The 20,172-nt window shown below is 33.9% G+C and overlaps 3 protein-coding genes across 5 annotated transcripts in view; 1 reads left to right on the top strand and 2 right to left on the bottom strand.

The window, feature by feature from the left end:
- Positions 1–13,321, bottom strand: part of Unc-76 (Uncoordinated 76) — a 36,044-nt gene extending 22,723 nt beyond the window's left edge. The window contains exon 1 of the mRNA XM_053752886.1: positions 12,815–13,321. Within this exon, the coding sequence (XP_053608861.1) occupies positions 12,815–13,224 (410 nt within the window). The 5' untranslated portion in view covers positions 13,225–13,321. The remainder of the gene's footprint in view (positions 1–12,814) is intronic.
- LOC128674393 (dnaJ-like protein 60) lies at positions 5,042–19,465 on the top strand. 3 transcript variants are annotated; one of them, XM_053752890.1, is made up of 8 exons: positions 5,042–5,167; positions 8,836–8,987; positions 14,271–14,364; positions 14,663–14,844; positions 15,200–15,391; positions 15,889–15,991; positions 16,540–16,634; positions 18,561–18,843. In XM_053752890.1, the coding sequence occupies exons 3-8, from the start codon at positions 14,353–14,355 to the stop codon at positions 18,700–18,702; spliced, it is 726 nt and encodes a 241-aa protein (XP_053608865.1). In that variant the 5' UTR covers positions 5,042–5,167; positions 8,836–8,987; positions 14,271–14,352; the 3' UTR covers positions 18,703–18,843. The 3 variants fall into 3 exon arrangements, with proteins under 3 accessions (XP_053608865.1, XP_053608864.1, XP_053608863.1); XM_053752889.2 differs by lacking the exons at positions 5,042–5,167; positions 8,836–8,987 and adding exons at positions 14,001–14,162; positions 19,367–19,465 and having other exon boundaries at positions 18,561–18,648; XM_053752888.2 differs by lacking the exons at positions 5,042–5,167; positions 8,836–8,987 and adding an exon at positions 14,001–14,162.
- LOC128674472 (uncharacterized) overlaps positions 19,453–20,172 on the bottom strand; it is a 28,722-nt gene continuing 28,002 nt past the window's right edge. The window contains exon 10 of the mRNA XM_053752993.2: positions 19,453–19,838. Coding sequence (XP_053608968.1) covers positions 19,643–19,838 — 196 coding nt within the window. The 3' untranslated portion in view covers positions 19,453–19,642. The remainder of the gene's footprint in view (positions 19,839–20,172) is intronic.

Genomic DNA, 20,172 nt, shown 5'->3' with positions numbered 1-20,172 from the left:
AACTAAGAAACAGACGGAAATATAAACACGTAAGATTTTTGATTATTCAAAGCCGGATAGAAATCGAGATAAGGGTTATAAATGGTATAATTGAGGATGAAACGTTCAGTTTACGGCCTCCAGCGGCGCGTGAAGACGAATGGTGCGAGAAGCTAATTACTCCACACTTTGATCTTCGTTTGTAATGTAAAAAAGAGGATTATTAGTTACACGCTTGAAACCAATCGGCTTGAAACTATAATTTGATATGTAGATAACCGTGGCTTTAGTGATCAAAATTAATTTCTAATCTGAGTTGGGTTAAAAGATAGGCAGTCATCAGTAACTCTCTAGAAATCTTAATTTAGATCTATTGTATAACTTTTATTTAAGTAACATGAAAAAAGACATTATAAAGACAAATACATATAAAGAAATAATGAGTAATGACATTCGTCGGCATTGATAGGACAATAATAAAATGTTCTAAATTCAAAAGATGAAAGAACTGATAGGTACATGGTTATAAATTCAAATGAAAAAGATTTTTTGGTTTGGATGTTTTGGTGGACATTTTTGGTGAACACGTTTCGGTTGGAGATAGCAAATGGCTATATAGCTGCTCTTTGGCTATCGATAATATCTAAAGAAAAAAAAACGGTCCGAAACTCCTGTGAAAATTATTTATATTTTCATCAATCACTAAAATTGGCTTTCGCAAAATATATCTATTAGACGGTTATTCGAAAATGTTAAAGCATACTTATCCTAGTTTTGTTTAGCTTAAGAATCATGTATATTCTAGTTTTCTTATAACGACATAATAAAGCCACGTAGCTTTATTATAAGAAAACTAGAATATAAATGATTCTAGAAAAGCTAGTCAGTTGAAGGTGGTCGTGCGTGAATCTCTGCGTATGACGGCACGTGCAGTTGCAGGGCTTCTTGCACGTGAGGAGGCTTAACTGCGTTACACATTATTAGAACTGCATATATTTACTAAATTGTACAATACTATACATGTGATGTAGCTAAGAATATAACAGAAGGTCATTTTGTACGTTCAAAATAAATCTAGCCGCTAACATAAAGTGCTAGAAACACACAATCGACTAAAAGTTCGCCGAACGTGGTGAATTCACAAACAAAATACGCAATGTACGCATCTGTCTGGTTTTGCCTGTAGTGTATTTCTAGCAGTAATAAATACTACGCTAACAGTTGGTAGTTTTATGAAACTAAAAAGGTTGATATACAAAAAAAAAATCTGATTTTATTTAATTAAAATATGAAACAGTGTCATTTTAACGACGATAAAATTAATAAGTAAATTTAATAATTCGCACCACAGGGGGCCTCGAAACTATTCAAACTAATTTTATAAGCTGTAAAACCTTCAAAAACTTGAGATTTTATATTTTTGTTGATATAAGGATTATTAAATTCAATTAAGTATTATAATTTCGTTCAAATTAAAAAAATGACGAATCGGGTTCCCAGGTGATTTATTGTCACATGTAAGGCTGTATAATCAAAGCCTAGAATTACATTGTATCCTCTACACATTGCTTTCCTTCCCACAAATCGCAGTAAAACTGGTTTTATTTACAAAAACATAACTCTTATCGCTATAGTTGCGCAGTCACCACATCTGGTTTCTAAACGTCGTTATATGTAAATTGTTTTACGGAATGAATAATATAAAGAAACTAGATCTTTCTTTTAGAGATGTAGGAATACGAAGTATCTTGTTTTCAAGAAATTATTGGTGACCATTTATATTATATGTAATTATTTATTTATTGACCCCCGACGACAGAAGGGAGTAGTTTAACGTGTCTGTGTATCTGTCTGACAGATATCATAGCAACCAAACGGCTGAACCGATTTCGATCTAGTTTTTTAAAATTAATTTTGAGTGAATTTTATCGAGGAATGTTCTTAGCTATGTTTAAAAATTTGCGTTCAACCGTTTGGGAATCGTCAGCTTTTTTAGCAGAAGAGATAATTTTCTTTTCTTTTCTTGGCAATCAAACTTCTTCAATAGAGCTTATTTTTGCCAGTGTCGAGTTACATTGTTATTGGACGATAGGATAGGATTTAGGCGGTGTTGAAGATGAGATGATGCCAGCTTCGGAGGGGGGAGTTTCTTAACTTTTTAATTTAGGTTTTGTTATTGAGCAGTCGTTGAAATAAATCTTTGAACAAAATTAAGTATTCACTACTTGCATCGCATTTGTCATATTAAACTAATGATCGAATTCAAAATAGGTACCTATATTAATAATTAATAGTTGTGAAAACTAATTTCAGCCATGTAGTTATATTACGAAGTTATGACAGTCGATTAGCAAGCTGTTATCATCAAACAGGTTCATTTACCCTGTAATCTTTCAATTGCGCTACTATTGCAATGTTCCTTGGTACTTATTAGTTCTCACGATTGGATCTTGTTCTAGCTACTCAAGAGTTAGTAGAAAATAAAGACAGATATGTGCTAAAACATCATTTTCAATCGCCATCTTATTACATAATTATCAATGGCGGTTTAACACTTCCAAATTTAAAATTTGGTTAATAGGTAACTGTTTTTGTAATATCTACGAATGGGTATTGTTAAATGAGTAAATATAGGTTTATATCGTTCATAAATGTTTTGCGATAAGGCCTCCTTTGCGCTTATTTGTGTTTGAGCTGGAATTTATGACACCTTTGTAAATGGTGCAATAAAAAGTTCATCTATATTATCATAATGCCAATGCAGATGATTCACAACAAGATTACCGGTCCAGACCATTATTTAATTTTTCGTCATTAATTTCGTCAACTGTATACTTTTGTTTCAGATACATTTTTTGAATAAAGTTATGGCATATTTTTGAGCTGATTTTGTTTTTTTTACATCACTCAGTCTGAAGTCAATAGGCTGCTGTGGGTGAACGCCAGGATTCGCGGCAGTCAAACCGGTCGGCGCGGGCGCAGGGACTAATCCAGTTTCACCGACACAGACTTTCTTCGGGTAGACGCATAATGACCGTACGGAAATTGGAAAAAATCTTCAATAGAGTAATTTACTTGTAAATAAAACTTTATACTTTACATGTAATAAAAATTGATAGATAACCTAATTTGAGAGTAATCACACATTACCCACCTTGTAGACAGGCTACATAATTTTCAAAAGTTTTGTGAACGGGAATTTGTTAGAATATCTTACTCAGTACCTTTTTATGAAAATAATCTAAAATAGTTACGAGTATTGATCACCCCAAAGGAAATACCAGACTATTTCAGTTGAAGACACGATTAGCAATGCTACTTTTAGCGACGTGCTTGGCTGTGCTGTTACTTGCAGGATACCAGTTATATGGCTATCCGTAAGCTGAGGCAGTGATTTGCTCTTCAGAACGATGCATGTGAAAGAAACAGACAGTAAACGCTAAAACTAAAAAGGCTATTTTAGATATAGGTAGATAGCAGTCATGAAGGGAGATGAACTCTCAAGTCCTTTGGGTTATGCGAGTAAAAAGGACAGATGCATGCGTGACCGCTCTTACGTCTCGAGGATGAACAGGAATGTCACACATGCGTTCCAAATTCAAAATAAAGACTACAAAATTCAAAGGCATGATGTATTTGTTTGAGTTTGTTTGTATCCTAACCATGTCTTTGAGATGGTTTACTTTGAAGGATCTGTCTACGACGTAAAAGATAACTACTGAGCATGCGTGGAAGGTTTTTAGCGTTGGGGTGGGCGAGGCGAGGAGGGTCTTTGAAGGGACTAAGGTATGGGAAGCGTCGGGGCCCGTCCTTGAAAGAGTCTTTTGACAAGGTTATGTTTGGGATGTTGCGCCGGGCTAAGACGCAATTTCAGACGGCATATTATCATATATTTTCTTACGTCTAGCTAGTAATTCCTTAATAGTAATAATTAATACGAAAAACAAGATGCTAGATGTAGTGTTGATCATGGAATTTTATACAAAGTCAAAGAAGTGCACAATTTTGCTCATGATGTCTGGCTAAAATTTACCATGTGCAAAGTGATTACTCATATATATAATGCTCGGTAACGAGTTACAGTTTGATTCATACATGAATGAAGTCATGCAAACAATCCCAGGCGGGTGACGTGAACGATGCAAAAATAATCAGTTTCTGAACCGTGTTTATAAACACACATGCAGCAAACATCTTCGAGTTCGCGCTTTGGGAGGAGGAAAATGTTCAGCTTCTACAGTTTCTTATTAAATAAGATTTGTAGAAGTACACGATTTGCAAAATTTTTGCAAATAGTTATTTTAAATTTCCGTTTAAATCTTGCGTCTCTAAATTAAAAACGCCTTTGCACCATTGATAACAAAAAAAAATTGATCAACTATTTATTTTACTTTTTTTATATTTTTATAATTAGTTACCTACTTTTTTATATACCTACTTTTTTGGTCAATCACAATTTTATTACTACGAGTGATTTATACAATAAATTCAACGAAGTAGCTAATTTATTACAAAGTCTACAAATAAATTGATTGCATAAAAAGCGGCCATTGTCGATATGAAGCTCAACCAGTAATGATGAACTTTCGTTTTGTAGTTCAAGTTCTTGTTTGAGTTACGTGCGTCGCGGTTAACTAACTGTCGTGACATAACGGTCATTGCGACCTACAGACAATAGCAAATGTACAAAAAGCTGAAATTACTGTCTACGGTGTAGTATAGTAGCAATATAGAGTTGCCACCCATCAATCATGTGTGTCGTAGAAAATAGAATAGGAATCTGCAGCAGTTGCTCTTGATCTGAGAACGGTAGATACAAGAATAAAATATTATGTACAACGTTAGTCGTACCCATGGTCTATGAATTTATGGTCAAGAATTTATTTTTTTCAATTTTAGAACTAATTGGAGTTTTTCTTGACAAATAATTCCCGCCATCACTTTATACTTTTTTATCTGTGCATTCGAATGATGTTGTTGCCATCAGCATTTCACTATACTGGATATTTTCAGGGTAAAATTCATAATGTTATCTACACAGTGCAAAACAAATGTAAGTATGTTCTCATACGTGTGGGATGCGAGGAGCTCGTGTAATCTATTTTAAATTGATAGAAGGTCGACCATCGAGAGGTACACCAGTTGCGTCGAGCGATGCTAACTGTGTATGCCTCGAAATGTTCTGGAGGTTAGTGTTGGTTGCGAGATTATTTTTGTTTGATTACTGACAACTGCGTAATTGCGCGGCAAATATCTAATTGTGAGGAATTTGTTTTTAGATAATTAGCGAAGATTTTTTAATGGTAGGATGGAACTATGAAAAATATTAGGTAAGCTAGATTTATATTCACAAGAGTCTCATCTCAATTCAAGTGAACATAAGTGGAACATAATTTGCGTGTTTATGCTCATCGTGTGAGACTAAGAACTAGTTTGATAAATCCTTATCAGTAAGTGTAAGTATATTAAATTATTAAGATTTGTACATAGTTAAAGATAAACATAGTTAAGTAAGTAACTATCTGGAGCAACGGTGTGTATTTGGAGCAATTCTAAGAAACTGCGTGACATAATGGTTCGCCATATTTAATACGTCATAGTATGATGCTTCCCGCCAATTTTGTTGTATGAGTACACATTTTTTATCAAGACTTTTACTAAACGTTCAAGTCAGACATTGAGTTCATACTCATGACTCTGGTTGTGGGTGACTAACGGGAACGGGAAATACTCAGTATTACTTACATGGAGCGATAAATTTAGTCATTAGTTGTTTGAGAATCCTGACTTTTTAGGTGGGTTAACTCTGGCGCAAGCTAAAAGCAGAAGCTTAGTAAAGAAGAAAAATAACAATAATTATGTTTTCTTAATTCCGTGTTTGCTGTTATATTCAGGTCTATTCAAAACATTTATTATTTCTTCGCGCCCCGAGCTTCACGGAGGTTGTCCAAAAAGTATCTTTTGATTTTGCGAATATTCCATCTTAAGATTTTTGATGAACTATGTTCATATTCATTCATATAGGTAGGTATTGTCGCGATGAATCTACCATGTCGGTGGAGATAAAGTGATCAATTGATCGCGGCGGCAGTTGACACGGTCCAATTACTTCATTGTGCTATAATGACTCATTTAGCAAGTGCCTAAATTTTATGTTTTTGTCGACATGAATAGAGAACTACGGATTACTGAACACGCTTTACTCGACCGTGCAGTTGTGAATACGCCTTTATTTTTTGTTCGCTCGCGTGTTTAGGAAGGCAGGAAGAGATGATAACCGGAAAATAGCATTCAACGTTTTGTGGAATATTTATTTTCAAATATACGTAGGTTAGGTATTTCATAGATCTATTGTGTCTTCAATCACCTTTTTTGCTAATAACAGTGTTATTGTGTCTGTATATTTTTTTTTGTTTCCTTTAGTCTTCAAAATTTAACAATATAAAGTAGTATTAGACCTTAGAAGTACTTTTGACATTTTAGAAAAAGACGCTACTTAGGAGCTAACGAACCTTAATGTAATGGTTTTTTCTAGGGATTTCATGTCGAGGTATTTATTAGTAGGAAATAATTGCGTTGCGATAGTGAATTGTTTTTTATATTATAGAAAAAAAGAAAGAGTGAAAGATAATAAGAGATGTTTTAATTTAAATTATAAATAAAAGTTTCTCGAAACATCGACAAAAATTTAGGTTTCGTCAAAACTAACAAGGTATATCTAGACTAGACATCCAACTCACCGAATTAGGAAACAATGATTTATTGATAGCCATTTGAAGTCTTCGATGCCATTGAACTCACTCTGTGTATGTATGAAATTATTTTTTATGTGTGTACGTATGTATAAAAGCAACAATACATATTTGTCAAATTTAAATATAAAAATATGTTAAAAGGATTCTGAGACTAAAATAAATGATGAACAGTTGAAGCTCAATTTTTAAAAAATATTTTCTTTTATCTTCATAAAGACGTATATTGATTTTTGTTGTAGCAACTGTCTAATAGCTATTAAAACTAAAACCGAATTAAAATTGAAATCAAATATCCAGATATTTGTCAAAGTATGATTATAACAAAATTCAATGCTACATTGAGTTTAGTGGAAGACTGGCCTTACTTCATCATTATCGTAACTACTCAAGCGTGGATTTGATTAAGGCTGACCGCTGACAATAGCGTGTATCGCCCACGCTTTATAGCGTGCTATTATTACCTTTATTGGTGTGTCGAGCCCTTTAAAAAGCAATAAAAACTGATTTGATGTTATGGAGCTGTAAGGCAAAGCAAAAAAATACGCATAGCTTGTGCATATCTTTTTAACGAAAAGCATTTTTTTAAATATTGCTGTGCAAGCGAACAGTAAGTATATGAAACCAGATTCTGAAACGAATTCAACAAAAGTTCAGTTTTTCACGGAGTTATTAATTTATTTATTAAAATTTATTTTATTTTTTGACATTACTGCGCATCATTAGTTAACATTTGATTCAAAGCCTTATCATGCACTTAAAAGCAAAGAATAATTTATCCTTATTTGCAGAGTCAACTCTGGTGATTTGATTAATGATGGTCTTAAATGGAAATACTTATTGAAGTTGTCCTCTACTCCTCTATATTTATTTATAATTGATGTACCTATAATACCTACAATAAGCCTAATACTTCTCGAATTACTTCATATGAGTTGTTTTTCGCGATAAAAGTAATCTATCTTATTAGAAGATCCAGTCAATCTTTGTGAAAATTTTATCAAAATATGTCAAAGACGTTTATGAGTTTACTTATTATAAGCAAACATTCAAATATTTTCTCTTTATAAGAAATGTTTCTAGAAATTAAAATTATTCCATCACTTCTGTCATAATAACTCCGTGAGAAAAATAAAGCAAACATTATGAATAAACATCATACCATAATTTATAGAAATCGTGTAAATAAAAAGTAGTTAGCGTGAGAAATAACCTATAGACTGCAATTCCATAGCTCTGTATCTACTTCATGCTATGCATGCTAAGCACGCTAGCTTCATGTGTGTGACTATCCTTCTAACCCACAGAAATAAGATTCATCTCTGATCAGATTTTTACCAGAAATAAGTCAATGTACGATCGACATAGTGTAGAAATTTAAAATAACCATAGCGCTTACTCTAAAACCACCTACAAGATAAGTTAAAGTGATTACCTGCTTTTATACTAACATCATCGTCAAAACTAACGACATCCTTTTGTAAGTATATTTTTAAGTACTCGTGTGAAAATTAGTGCCGCAATATTTTGAATACATTTTATTAATGTAGCGCCCACTAAGGTAAGTATATTCTTTTTGAAAAGATTAAACTAGCTAGCATTGCGATGGATTGCCGCCTTTATGAGCAATGGACCACCTGATGAGAGAACAATCAGCACCAACTTTCTAATAGCTAGGTACACCGTAAGGACTCTGATGGTAAAGATTAGCTATTTATACGTTGTAATCGTCTAATTCATGCTGTGTCGTAGGCGTCAACAAACATTTTATATGTAGTCTCAGATTCATGTTCAACAAAAAAACATAATTTGTAACATGCTCGTGTTTTATAAACTTAATTTTATATGTATATCTTACTTTATGAAGCTATCAGTCTAGCAATTAAATTGGCGCAGTGTTTTTATTGAATGTGAACGAATTTAACATTTCTTCAATTCTTTCAAAGAAATTTTATAGAAACGTGCACGATTTGTCGCATGATTTATCCTCTATGTTTTACTGAATCTCTTTTGTGTATCTACGCGTTTAAATTACGAATAAGACCATTATTGATTTAGTCAACTTTACAACAAAGAAAGTTAGATCAAAATGCATTTGTTTCAGAGCTGATGATGCTGCTACAGACAGACATACAAATGTATGTAGATCAGATTTGGGTCGAACTGGGGGTGAAAATTGGCCCAAAATAATGTTGAATGTGTGACCCGCAGCAGGAAGAAACGAATCGAAGCTAAACGAATTAATCGATTTGCCAGGTAAATCGACAAGGGTCGGTTATAACAATGTGGGTGGTTGCAAATTGCAGGTCATTATCCTTCCCGCATGCGTGGGACCGTGTGATGTGGCTCTATGACATACACCTTGATTACTACTTATAATGTCTAACTATTTTGCACAGCTGCTCATGAAAAAATGGGTAAATGGAAAATATCTGATAACAGTGACCACTGTTGCACCAGTCAAATTTCAGGTCAATTTTAACCTACGCAAAGTACGCTATTATCAAAATGATGTCGTCGGCACGCAAGTCGTCAAAGTTGACAGGTGCAACGCAGTCAAGAGTGAGTAGGTATAAGTAGCAACAAAAACATAAGTACACTATCAATAAGGATTTAGGGCAAAAAGTGTGAAGTTCAATCAGTAGCAAAATACATAGTAGTTGAATGGTCGTGAGTTTATCGGTTAAACTTTTCCTAGTCAGAGCAAGCCTACAACAATGCTCCATAGCGTAACGACATTCATTACTTTAATTTATCAGACAAAGCAAAAGAAAGGCAAGTTTCAAAGAAATCGGTCGGAAAGCGAGCTCGTTGCGGACTACTGCTTCGATTGTTATATTACCACCTCGATGCTTATGTCCTGATGGTAAATAAACATGAGAAGGTATTGACAGCTTAGGAAACAACATCTTGCCAATTATTGTTTAAAAAACCTTATTCCTATCCTGAACAGATGTTCTGAAGACACTTTATTTTAGGAAGAATCAGTATCTGAGGCAGTTTAATGTACATTTACCTACTTACATAATTTTCTTGCGTTTTCGTAACCATCGTTCATGGTTCATATAAACTGTACTATAGATATAGCTTTTGCAAAAACATTGTTATTGTCTTTAACATTTCTACAGCGTTTTGCATGCATACGCAACAAACAGACATAGAAAATATGTGCATATCTAATGCGATGTGGCATTAGTTACATAGCGGTATTGAAAACAGACAAATACACGAGATAATGTCTAGAAAGCCAATGCGAAATATAGGAAGTAATGTTAATTTTTTTGAAACGATACGAGACTTTATAAGAAAATAGGCATGCACGTAAGCAGATTTATCTATAGGTTTGCATGTTCGCAAATGTTAATAGGTAGGTACTATTCGATCTAGGGCACATATCCGCAGAGGAAGAACTGATAAAATTGCAAATTCTGTTTCACTTTGAACCACTTTTACAACACCTTTTTGCATTGTATTGTATTTAAAACAGTTAACATGGCAATTACCTATCTACATACACCGTTGTATCGCCATCAAGATAGTTGTTACTTTGCATTAAATACAATTTAACCAATTAATAGTTTAGAAAGCTTGAAGGCCGGGTATTTCATGTGTAGTCATGCGATATTTTAAAGCACAATTATGGTATAGAAAATAGGTTTTGGTTATGTAATTCGTTACACATAAAACAACTAGATTTTTTTAGTAAGGTCACAAGGTTAGCTGATATGAACGAGCAATTCTAACATGCAATTAGTAAGAAAATAATTGAACAAGGCCAGGTTAAACATATACGTACCTATATGAATAATTCAATAAATGTCATGGCAAAAATTGGTCCACTCGTGAACGTACTAAACTTGCGAATTAGGTGAAATGAAATGATTAAAAGATATATGCAGATGCATAATCATTAACATTTTGTAATTTTGACCCATTAAGTTGACATTAAATAAACATCATATTATCAAAATCATTCATTAAATTATACATCGCATCGTGTCATCGTAACGTTACATATTTTGGTCCTTCGAGCCGTATTTACGTATTCGCACAATCGCTTGAAATACATAAATAAACTAATACAGCAAGATAGCATAATGCATATAACAGGAATTTATATTTATATTTAATATGCGAGTATATACTTTAAAGATAGTTATTTTAATAAGCATGCAAGTTGTGACTGTAAAGAGGACGTGTGTCGTGTGCCGCTGTACTTAATATACAATCATTATCTGCCATGAATACTAAGAAGGCTGTGGTTAAACGATTTCAATTTGTTTTACATTTAATAGTCGCCATGGTAGATGGTACGGTCAAGAAAAATTGCAGAAGCGAAATGAACTAATTTTATCAGATATGTTTTTCAAATCCATTTTTATGTTGTGTACATCATGGTTTTTATATTACTTATGGTTATCACGTTATTAAATATTATGCTGCCGTTGCTGAATTTTCTAAATCTATTTTTTTCTTAATCTAATTGTCATCAATACTAAAGAATCTTTCGACCCTATGCAGATTATAAGGTTGAGTCATATAAAGATTATTTTCGGTGGTCGTTGCAACGGAACAGTGTGTTATGTTATGAATGACAAATAGACATGCAAATAAAATTTTGTCATATATTTATATCATGCAATGAAAATAAAATTGTTATAAAAAGCCCTCGTAGAAAATAAAAAGAAGCTATTGAAGAAAGGTCTTTTGAAATCTGCTTAGCCCCAAGGGGTTATATTATTTGGCAAGCCAAATAATCGACATTTAAAATTCGGCAAGGTGTTTTATAAGCAAGGTGGCAAGCGGCCGCCCCATCTGCTGCTCTGATGTACCTCGAATCACGGTGGAGTCGATGCAAACACCTGTCGTTGTGGTTTGTATTCTTTTTCACGTGACTTATATTTAGTATTTCTTAATTGTCGATATGTTTGTAATTACTTTTGTAAGTAGATATATTATTACCGTGATTATGCCAGCATGAGTGAACAGGTTCAATGTTAGATATCAGAAAGTTGTATCAATTAATTTAAGTAGGTATATACTGGCATTACTCTCTTGCACTTTAAGAACAAATTTCTAGAAAATATTTTTCTAGTTTTATTTGGAGACATGGTCTAGATTGTTAATGGTTTTATGACATACATAATGATTCATTAGTGATGGTTGTCGTTTATTGTCTAGAAACTGCTAAGACACTCCCTTCATCGTTTGCAAATAATCCAAGCATTTTTTATGTTTTCCCGACGCTGCGGCATTTGGGTCACCTGGATCAGATCCAAAACATTTGTTTCGCACCCAAAGAACAAATATACGTTTACGAACTTCAGTTTTATAGAGTTACACGTAGACTAGGTAATAGATTAATTTCTCAAAGAGAACTATGATAATTATCTTGGGAAATTTCAGCTTGGGAACAGCAAATGAAACTTTTGAAGCCATTAGGTACATTGTAGTTAAATGGTCTGACACCGATTGAATTCCCATAACATTTACAAGATGAATAGTTACTTCAACCATTCTTTTTGCACATAAAACAAAAGAACTTTTACCCACTAGTAACTTGATGACGTTGTGATTTGTGGATGCATTTTCAATTTAAGTATCTTTAAAATGAGGACGAGGGAAGTACTTTCTCTATAGCATAGGTAAGTGATGATGTACCTAGATCTAACAAAAAGTTTGTAGCCGAGTGTATATCAGAAGTCATTATAATGGTGTTGTATTGTAAGTATTTCGTCAACCATGAAAAGAAGGGCACGAGTGAGGGTTGGGGTGTGGTGTGATGCGTCATCGTAACCACCCCACGGCACGCACCCTCTGCCGCCCCTGCCAGAACATGGATCGATGACTAAACCACCAATGCCATGCGCAAAATCCGCCCTTTTTGTTTATACTTTTTTTCACTCTCCGAAAGATTTGATATGATTTTCTTTTTGTTTCCCCATTTATAATGCGCTTTGTTAACTGATAGAATTGGCAAACCTATCAATGAGAAATATTTGACGCGATCCATTACGAATCCATATATATTTTCTTACTATTTATGTATCTATTTTCCTATTTAGGTTTAACAAGGTACTTACTGGCATTCGTTCATAATCTCTTCCTGGGAGCGCACTTGAACCGGCGCAAGTTTCTCTACACTCTCCTCGTAGTTCCCGAAGCACTTGGTGATCTTCTCATCGAAGGTGTTCACCAAATCCTCGAGCGATCCAGAGAAAGTTTCAGTAAAATTGTCACCTTCGCCATTCTGCATATTATCCTGTTTGCACTTCACCACTTTAGGTTCATCGTTATCGTTTAGTTTGTTTGAGTCGGTTTTCATTTTGATGATTTCACTTTTGAGATGGTTAATATTATTGATGCGTATGTCATTGCCGTTGATGGTTTTTTGGGGGTAGTCTGCGGTGGTGAGGCAGTCGTCGGTTTCCTCGATTTGCGCGAGCGGAGCCTCGAACTCGAGTTCGGCCATCCTGCCAGCTGCCTCTCGCATAACGTACGTCCACCCGCGCTGTGACCCGCACGAACACTGCCGTGCCGGCAAATGCGAAGCCCGGAGCCGTGAAATGAGACGACATCAGCAACCCCTTGCTGTGCTTTGTATGGTCATCCGCATAACTAGTGCTTTTCTTTTTTGATCTTTTTATCCGGTTCCGTACAACATATAGATGTAACCTTAGAAGCCTAGCATTACTTTTTTAGATAGTCGTCACATAATTTTCATTAGTTTCTTAATATATGTTTTGCTTTGTATTTCGTTTGTGTTTTGTATTACAAGTAGTAGGGTAGGCTCTTTAGGGAAATCAAGTGTAGTTTTTATTTAGAAGACTTAAAAATTGAAGAATATAAAAATAATCGACGTGTTTGTCTGTCAATGGGTAATATCTATTTATTTATTTCGATTTTTCAATGAATTAAAAATAAAGTGAATTTATGAAACCAAATCAAATCAATATATTATAGCTAGTAAAGTAAACAACAGTAATTTTATTTTTATAGAAAGCCTTGTGTTTCTATGAAATTTCTCTGAAATCTACGTTAGGTATACCTATTCTATCATGTAGGATTATCATGACCATATTTTTTAATTTGATGAGATTAAAAATGCTACATAAAATAAAATATGATCCATGGATTTAATAAGTACTTCGTGAGTACCTAGTACCTACCTACTAATTCAATGCAGCTATGATCCTATCATAAAAAAGGCACAAAGTGATGTCAACGTCACTGTCATTTTTTTCATGTTTTTATTATTGTCATTGTCATATTCAAAATCGTCATTGTCAAAATCAAAAAAATTTGTTGCAAAAGCCAAATTTTATCATGTCCTAAATTCGTTTTTGATAAATTTTAGAACCAAATCGTTATGTATTTCATGAAACGCAATCCAGATTTCAAGTTTATAAGTGCTTTTACTCGATTTTATAGGTAAGATTTACGACCCCATTTTAACTTTTATAATTACCTAATAATATCTACACAAAACTTCATGTTTGCTTCCATAACTTTTTATAATGCGACGCAAATTGATTTCAGTTTGGCCCGCAAAAATCATTATGATGTCCTTAACTTGCGTAGAAACTGTTCCGACAAAGAAATCAAAGATGCTTTTATACAGATGAGTAAAGAGGTTTGTTGAAGAAAGACAAGTTTATTTACTTATTATTTTATTCTTCAGTTGATTTGCCTATCCGGGTTTGCATTGGAATTGAGATACCTACAACGTTCTTTAATTTTTATTATAATAAATAATAAATAGCATAGGTATAAAACTCACTTGCTTTGCTTGCTGGTTATGTTTACTATGTAATTAAGAAAAACAACTTACTAATTCAAAGTAATGAAACAAAGCAACTGTTTAAAGTTTCCAATTATTAATTTGCAGCAGAATGACAAAAGTTTTAATTTTATGTTTTTGGCATTTTCAGTTTCATCCTGATAAAAACAAAGATGCAAGAGCTCAAGAAAAATTTGTCCGTATTGTGGAAGCTTACAATGTTTTGGGGAAACCTTGCAGTCGAGCACAGTATGACAGCACTTTTGCAATGGAGTCATACCGCACTACACCATATACACCATACACAGCATACACTTATAAAAGATACAACAAGTGAGTAAATAATGTCTTTAAAGAAACTTTTGTTTCATATGTATGAGATAAATAAAAATGGACACTCAATGGCCCACACTAAGCTAAATAGCTTGTAATGGACACAAATACAGAAACAGGCACAACACACCCAGTATAGTAGACAAATATTTGTAATCCACCAGATTGCAGACAGACATGGTGTCCACTACACAGGATAGGATAAATCAATAAAAAAAAATGATAGCTATTTCATTTTTGTATCTTTTTCAAAACTACATGCCTAAGTAAGAGACAAATGATTTAGTCTATATGAAGTAGTGATTGTAAAATCCAATAATTAAATTTTAATAACTGTTATTTTACTATTTTCCAGCTATGGTGCCAATCCCCAGTACAGTAACTTCTATCAAGCAACACAAGGTAAAAGTAAAAAAACAAATCAGCAAGCAAAAAGTCATGCCAATACGACCGCAGCAGTCAACAGAAAAGTACCAAACTACGTCATCATTATGGTTTGCTGTGGCATTACTGTTGTCGGAGCTATACTGCAAGGATTTGTTATTAGGTACAGTCTGTAGTAACTGTTTTCATTATAAATCTGGTCTGATGAAAAAGTATTGAAGTATTGTCAGCACCATGCAATCATTAGATCAGTAGATCTATTGTCCAGATCCATAATGGGTCTAGTAATAGAGAAATATCGGCGCCATAAAGTCCTGGCACTACAGTTACATACAAAAAAAATGTGGTGGAAACATCCATACCTTCATAACATGGGAATGGAATATTTGTATTTTAGCTTGTAATGAATAAACTCAAAAACTACTGGACCGATTTTAATGAAACATGGCACAGAGATAAACATAATGAAATCGTCAGAAATAACAGGATTTTACCCAAGCGATTAAAGACGTGAAATTTATTTCTCTTTCATCGTTTATTTTCTTATTGTCGAGTCGGAATTCAAACGGTATTCGTCCAGTATGTGGCCACGGTGATCACTCTGTCATAAGCCTCGTTCAAACCCACGATAATTCTAATAAGACACTTATGATATTTCAGAGAAATGTACATGGTACATAGAAAACAAACTCAAGAAAAGTCAAAACGCTTAGCAGAAGAGCTGGAAAAAGTGAGAGGTAGCGCCCGCAGTAATGGAAATGAGGTTAGTGAACACACACATATATCATAAAGGTACCTATAAAGGTTGGAAATTGTAGTTTATGGATATAGATGGATATTTAATACTTTTATCCATATGTAGTATAGCTGACAGATTGTGATAAAGGTTAGATTTAAATTGTTTTGATTCACATGCTTTTTAACTAATTTTGAAAATATAATGACATGAAAATACCCGCTCGATTCGCGAATTTTCGCGTCTCTTTATTATTTTCAACATTAATCTAAGCTGCGAACACAAAGCGCCTTAAGCTTTTAGTGTAGTTATTCCGAGTCTGTTCAAAGGCACTCAAAGTTAAAGTCAGTTCGTTTATGAAGGCTAATTCCGCGAGCGTATCGATCGCCGTCCTTCGTCTTGTAATTTTTAATGTTTTAAGTAAGTACTTAAAAAATTACATCACTTTTAACGAGCATAAGAATAATTTATATACACGGATTTTATAAAAGTATATCCTCGAAGAAATGTGAAGTATTGTAAGGACGACGGTCAAATAGTGCCTATAATATCATCATAATAACATTTTCTTCCAGTTACAAACCCGTTTATTACTGGAAAAGATTGTGGCAGCAGCTAACCCCACTGTGGCCACGGCTTCGCTCGGTCAGACGCTGGCAGAAGAAAAAAAGTGATTATTTAATAGCACCATCTCTGAAAGGACACAACCTTAATCAAGACCATGAGGCGTTATTCCACTAGTTCACTACATCAACTTCATATTTTCATTATCTTGTGGTGACGCAAAACACATATATTTGAGTGTTAGCATTGAATTTCGAATGTTAGAAATGCTATCTACTGTCTTTATCATTTAAACGCTGTGTATTCTCCTGTGGATGAAGGGATATAAAGCTTCAGTTGATAGGCAACAGCAGCATTCTAAAAACGACTCTTGTCATTGCGACACATGTTCTAAAAATATGCATTTGATCAAACTAGTGGAATACCGCCTTTATTTTTATGTTAAAGCACGGATCATGAAAAACATAGCGAAAATGTTGATTAATTTTTTTTCCGACAGGTACTGTTTATTTTTCGGATTTATTAATTATGTATTATTTATTATTGCATGAATATATAAGTCGTACAACTTGATTAAGCGTTGTGTTGTAGTCATTTAGCTGTAGACAATGACTAGTTGATTTTTTGGATTGTAACAAAGGTTGTGATATTTTAGACGTTTCGCACTTGATTTTTACCATACATAGACTTAATCAAGTCCTTGTGTGTGGCTCCCGCTTTAAAATAGGACTGTTATATTCTTCCCATATTGTATGAGCCGACTAAAGCATTATAAGTTGGCAATGGTCGTAAAATCATCGAATTTTCAAAGGTTTTTCGAGGATATAACGGGAGGATGCGCGCGAGGATGACACAGTCATCAAATCAAATACAGAAAACATATTGCTTTTTTATTAAGAAAGAGAATAAAAAAATAATTCTATGGGGAATTTAGCATATCATTTAAAGTCATATATTCCGGAGATTTACGGTTGAACTAAATTTTAACTTCAGATATATTTTTGTTATTTATTGTTAAGAAAAAGGAAGTACATTGACTAGTAAAAAATATGTAGATACCTATTTTGACGATGTAAATTATTTATATTATTTTAGATAAACGCATTTAGGTACTTAATATCTACAGTAGATATATATATACGTATATTGAATTTTGTATATAGTAGACTAGTAGTACAATTTATAGTAGGTAGATGGACGAGGTATATTTTCACTAAAATAAATTACCGAAATTGTTTATTTCACTAAAATTTCCGATAATTGTGAAAATATCCTAAGTTAAAAGTTGTATCTACCTTCCTCCTAGACAGTCAAACAGTATATAAATATGTACATAATTATATAGTTTTGTAATTACGATTTCGAATAAATATTTCTATGATAGTTATATGTTTTATTTTAATCGTAATATTTGGTAATTACAATACCTTCATTATGTCGTATTTCGACAAATATTCCCAAAGAAGTTTGACACAGATGGCGGTACTAACATAATAAGTAAAATACCGGCTACACATTATCGACGAGGTTAGACAGATGCAGTGTATGAGTTTTTTTATTAACCGCAAGGAAAAAACTGAGATGTATGTCGAAACTGCCAAAATATGGCGAACTATGTCGATAGTGTGTATAAAGTCTATATTAATTGGTGGTTTATATTAATGAACCACCCAATGCTGTGATGCACAAGTTAATATATCTCTTCATAAAAGAGTTGTAAATGTCAAAATACGCTGTTTCCATCCTATTCTAGTGCTGCACTCTGGCGTGGTAACATCGTGGTAAAATATTCTCTATTCACCGTCTGTAATTTCAATGCTTCCAATCATTACTTCTCTAGACAGACAAGTAATTTCCTCTTTGTATGCTCTTCAGTCCTTCTCAGCTAAACACCTTACGTGTGACAGAGATGGGTGACTGTTATTCTGGTGGTATTCAATATTTGGGACGGGTTAAATGATACTGGGAGGTGTATTACACCTATGTACCTTCCTTCGGATATGGAATTTACTATTGCTACAAATTATTACAGAGGCTACGATGTGCAACTGGTCTCTGAAGATGAAGTTGCTGACGAGTCAGATTGGTCATACAACGAATTTATACTTGCCCATTTAAAGGTAACTTGCTATTGGATAGTTTTTAATTTGTCACGTCAATACGTGACAAATTAAAAACTATCCAATATTATATTAATATAGCGCTTGGTTACCTTGTTGAATTGAGTTAATAACGAATGAGACTAGATAAATCATCCCGGATTTTGACTTTGTGTAGGATGTGATTTCAATGCCTTTTTATATAAGTCGCATAAGATTCTGAAGTTTCGTCATCGATACCGCAGAATGTCATTTCTTAAGCCAGCTACAAACTATTGATTAAATCCGACGAGAGCTTTTATTTACCGCAAGGAAAAAACAACCATGTACGTCGAAATAGCAAATTTGCTGTTTGTCGATTATGTATAGCCAGCATTCAATTGTACTAGCTGCGCCCCGGGCTTCACTCCCGTGGGAATTTCGGGATAAAAAGTACCCTTTGTTTTACTCCAGGTTATATTGTACCCGTATACTAAATTTCATAACAATCCCTCCATTTGATTTTGCGTGAAAGAGTAAGTAACATACACACATACATCCTCACAAACTTTTTTACATTATAATATTAGTAGGATTACATTATTCAGATGTCTGTGTAAGATACTCTTAGCGTGTCAAATCATACACTCCCATCGTAAAATAGTCTAGGCGTATTTTCACCTACAATTAACACGCTAGGAATAAATTTAAAGCTAGTATATAATAAGAAATTTCTTTGCATTTGTGTCTTTACTTACAGAACTTCATGATAGCGGACAGCGAAGACTCGTGAAGTAAACTGTAGTAAAAGTCTATTGTAAATATGCCGTAAATAATAAAAATATGTAAACATTCCTAAGAGCAGTGTTTTATTTCTATAGAGGTACTCATCATCTAAAGGTCCCCAATGGGGCACAGGTATTCCATATGGATTGATACTATATACCTACTATCACTCAATATTACATAAAACATTAAGTACCTAATGTTTTGTATAATGATAATATGAAATCACTGAAGTAATCAAGAAGTTTGTTTATATACCCTTAATAAATACTCTGTCGTACAAATGCGGAGGTTTGGGCACTATAAGCGGCTGTCCGTCCATCAGTATTTCTGAATAAAGCTTTTGGTACACGCAAGTGAATCCCAGCCTCTCAGCGGACATGGCGGAGTAGGCACTGGAAGTGTCTATTCTGAGCAGTTTGAAACCTCGCTGCTCTGTGGCCTTTCTGCAAAGGTTGAAGTAAATAGGTTATAGTTTGAAGGGGACTATTATTAGATAAAAGGTTAGGGAAATTCGTTTATGAAGTTTCCAGCTCTTTGAGTTTTAATAGTGACACAAAGGCCTTTTGTTATAATATTATCAGGGTCACAGATCAAATAAAACACGATAGAATATCAATTCGTATCAGTGATATGAAGTGTATTCGTATCGGTACTGACATCTCAATTCTTTCGTGATTAGCCAGGGACCGGACCGCTATCCCTTTCATGGGTTTTTGGAATGGGTTTGCTTTCGAAAGCCGTTCGGTGCTGTAACCCGTTCAATTTGCTTTGGTAAGC

Source organism: Plodia interpunctella, chromosome 12 (assembly GCF_027563975.2).
Source record: "Plodia interpunctella isolate USDA-ARS_2022_Savannah chromosome 12, ilPloInte3.2, whole genome shotgun sequence".
In the NCBI taxonomy this organism is placed as follows: Eukaryota; Metazoa; Arthropoda; class Insecta; order Lepidoptera; family Pyralidae; genus Plodia; species Plodia interpunctella.
Note: the sequence above shows the minus strand (reverse complement) of the source record. Positions and strands in the feature narration are given on the sequence as shown.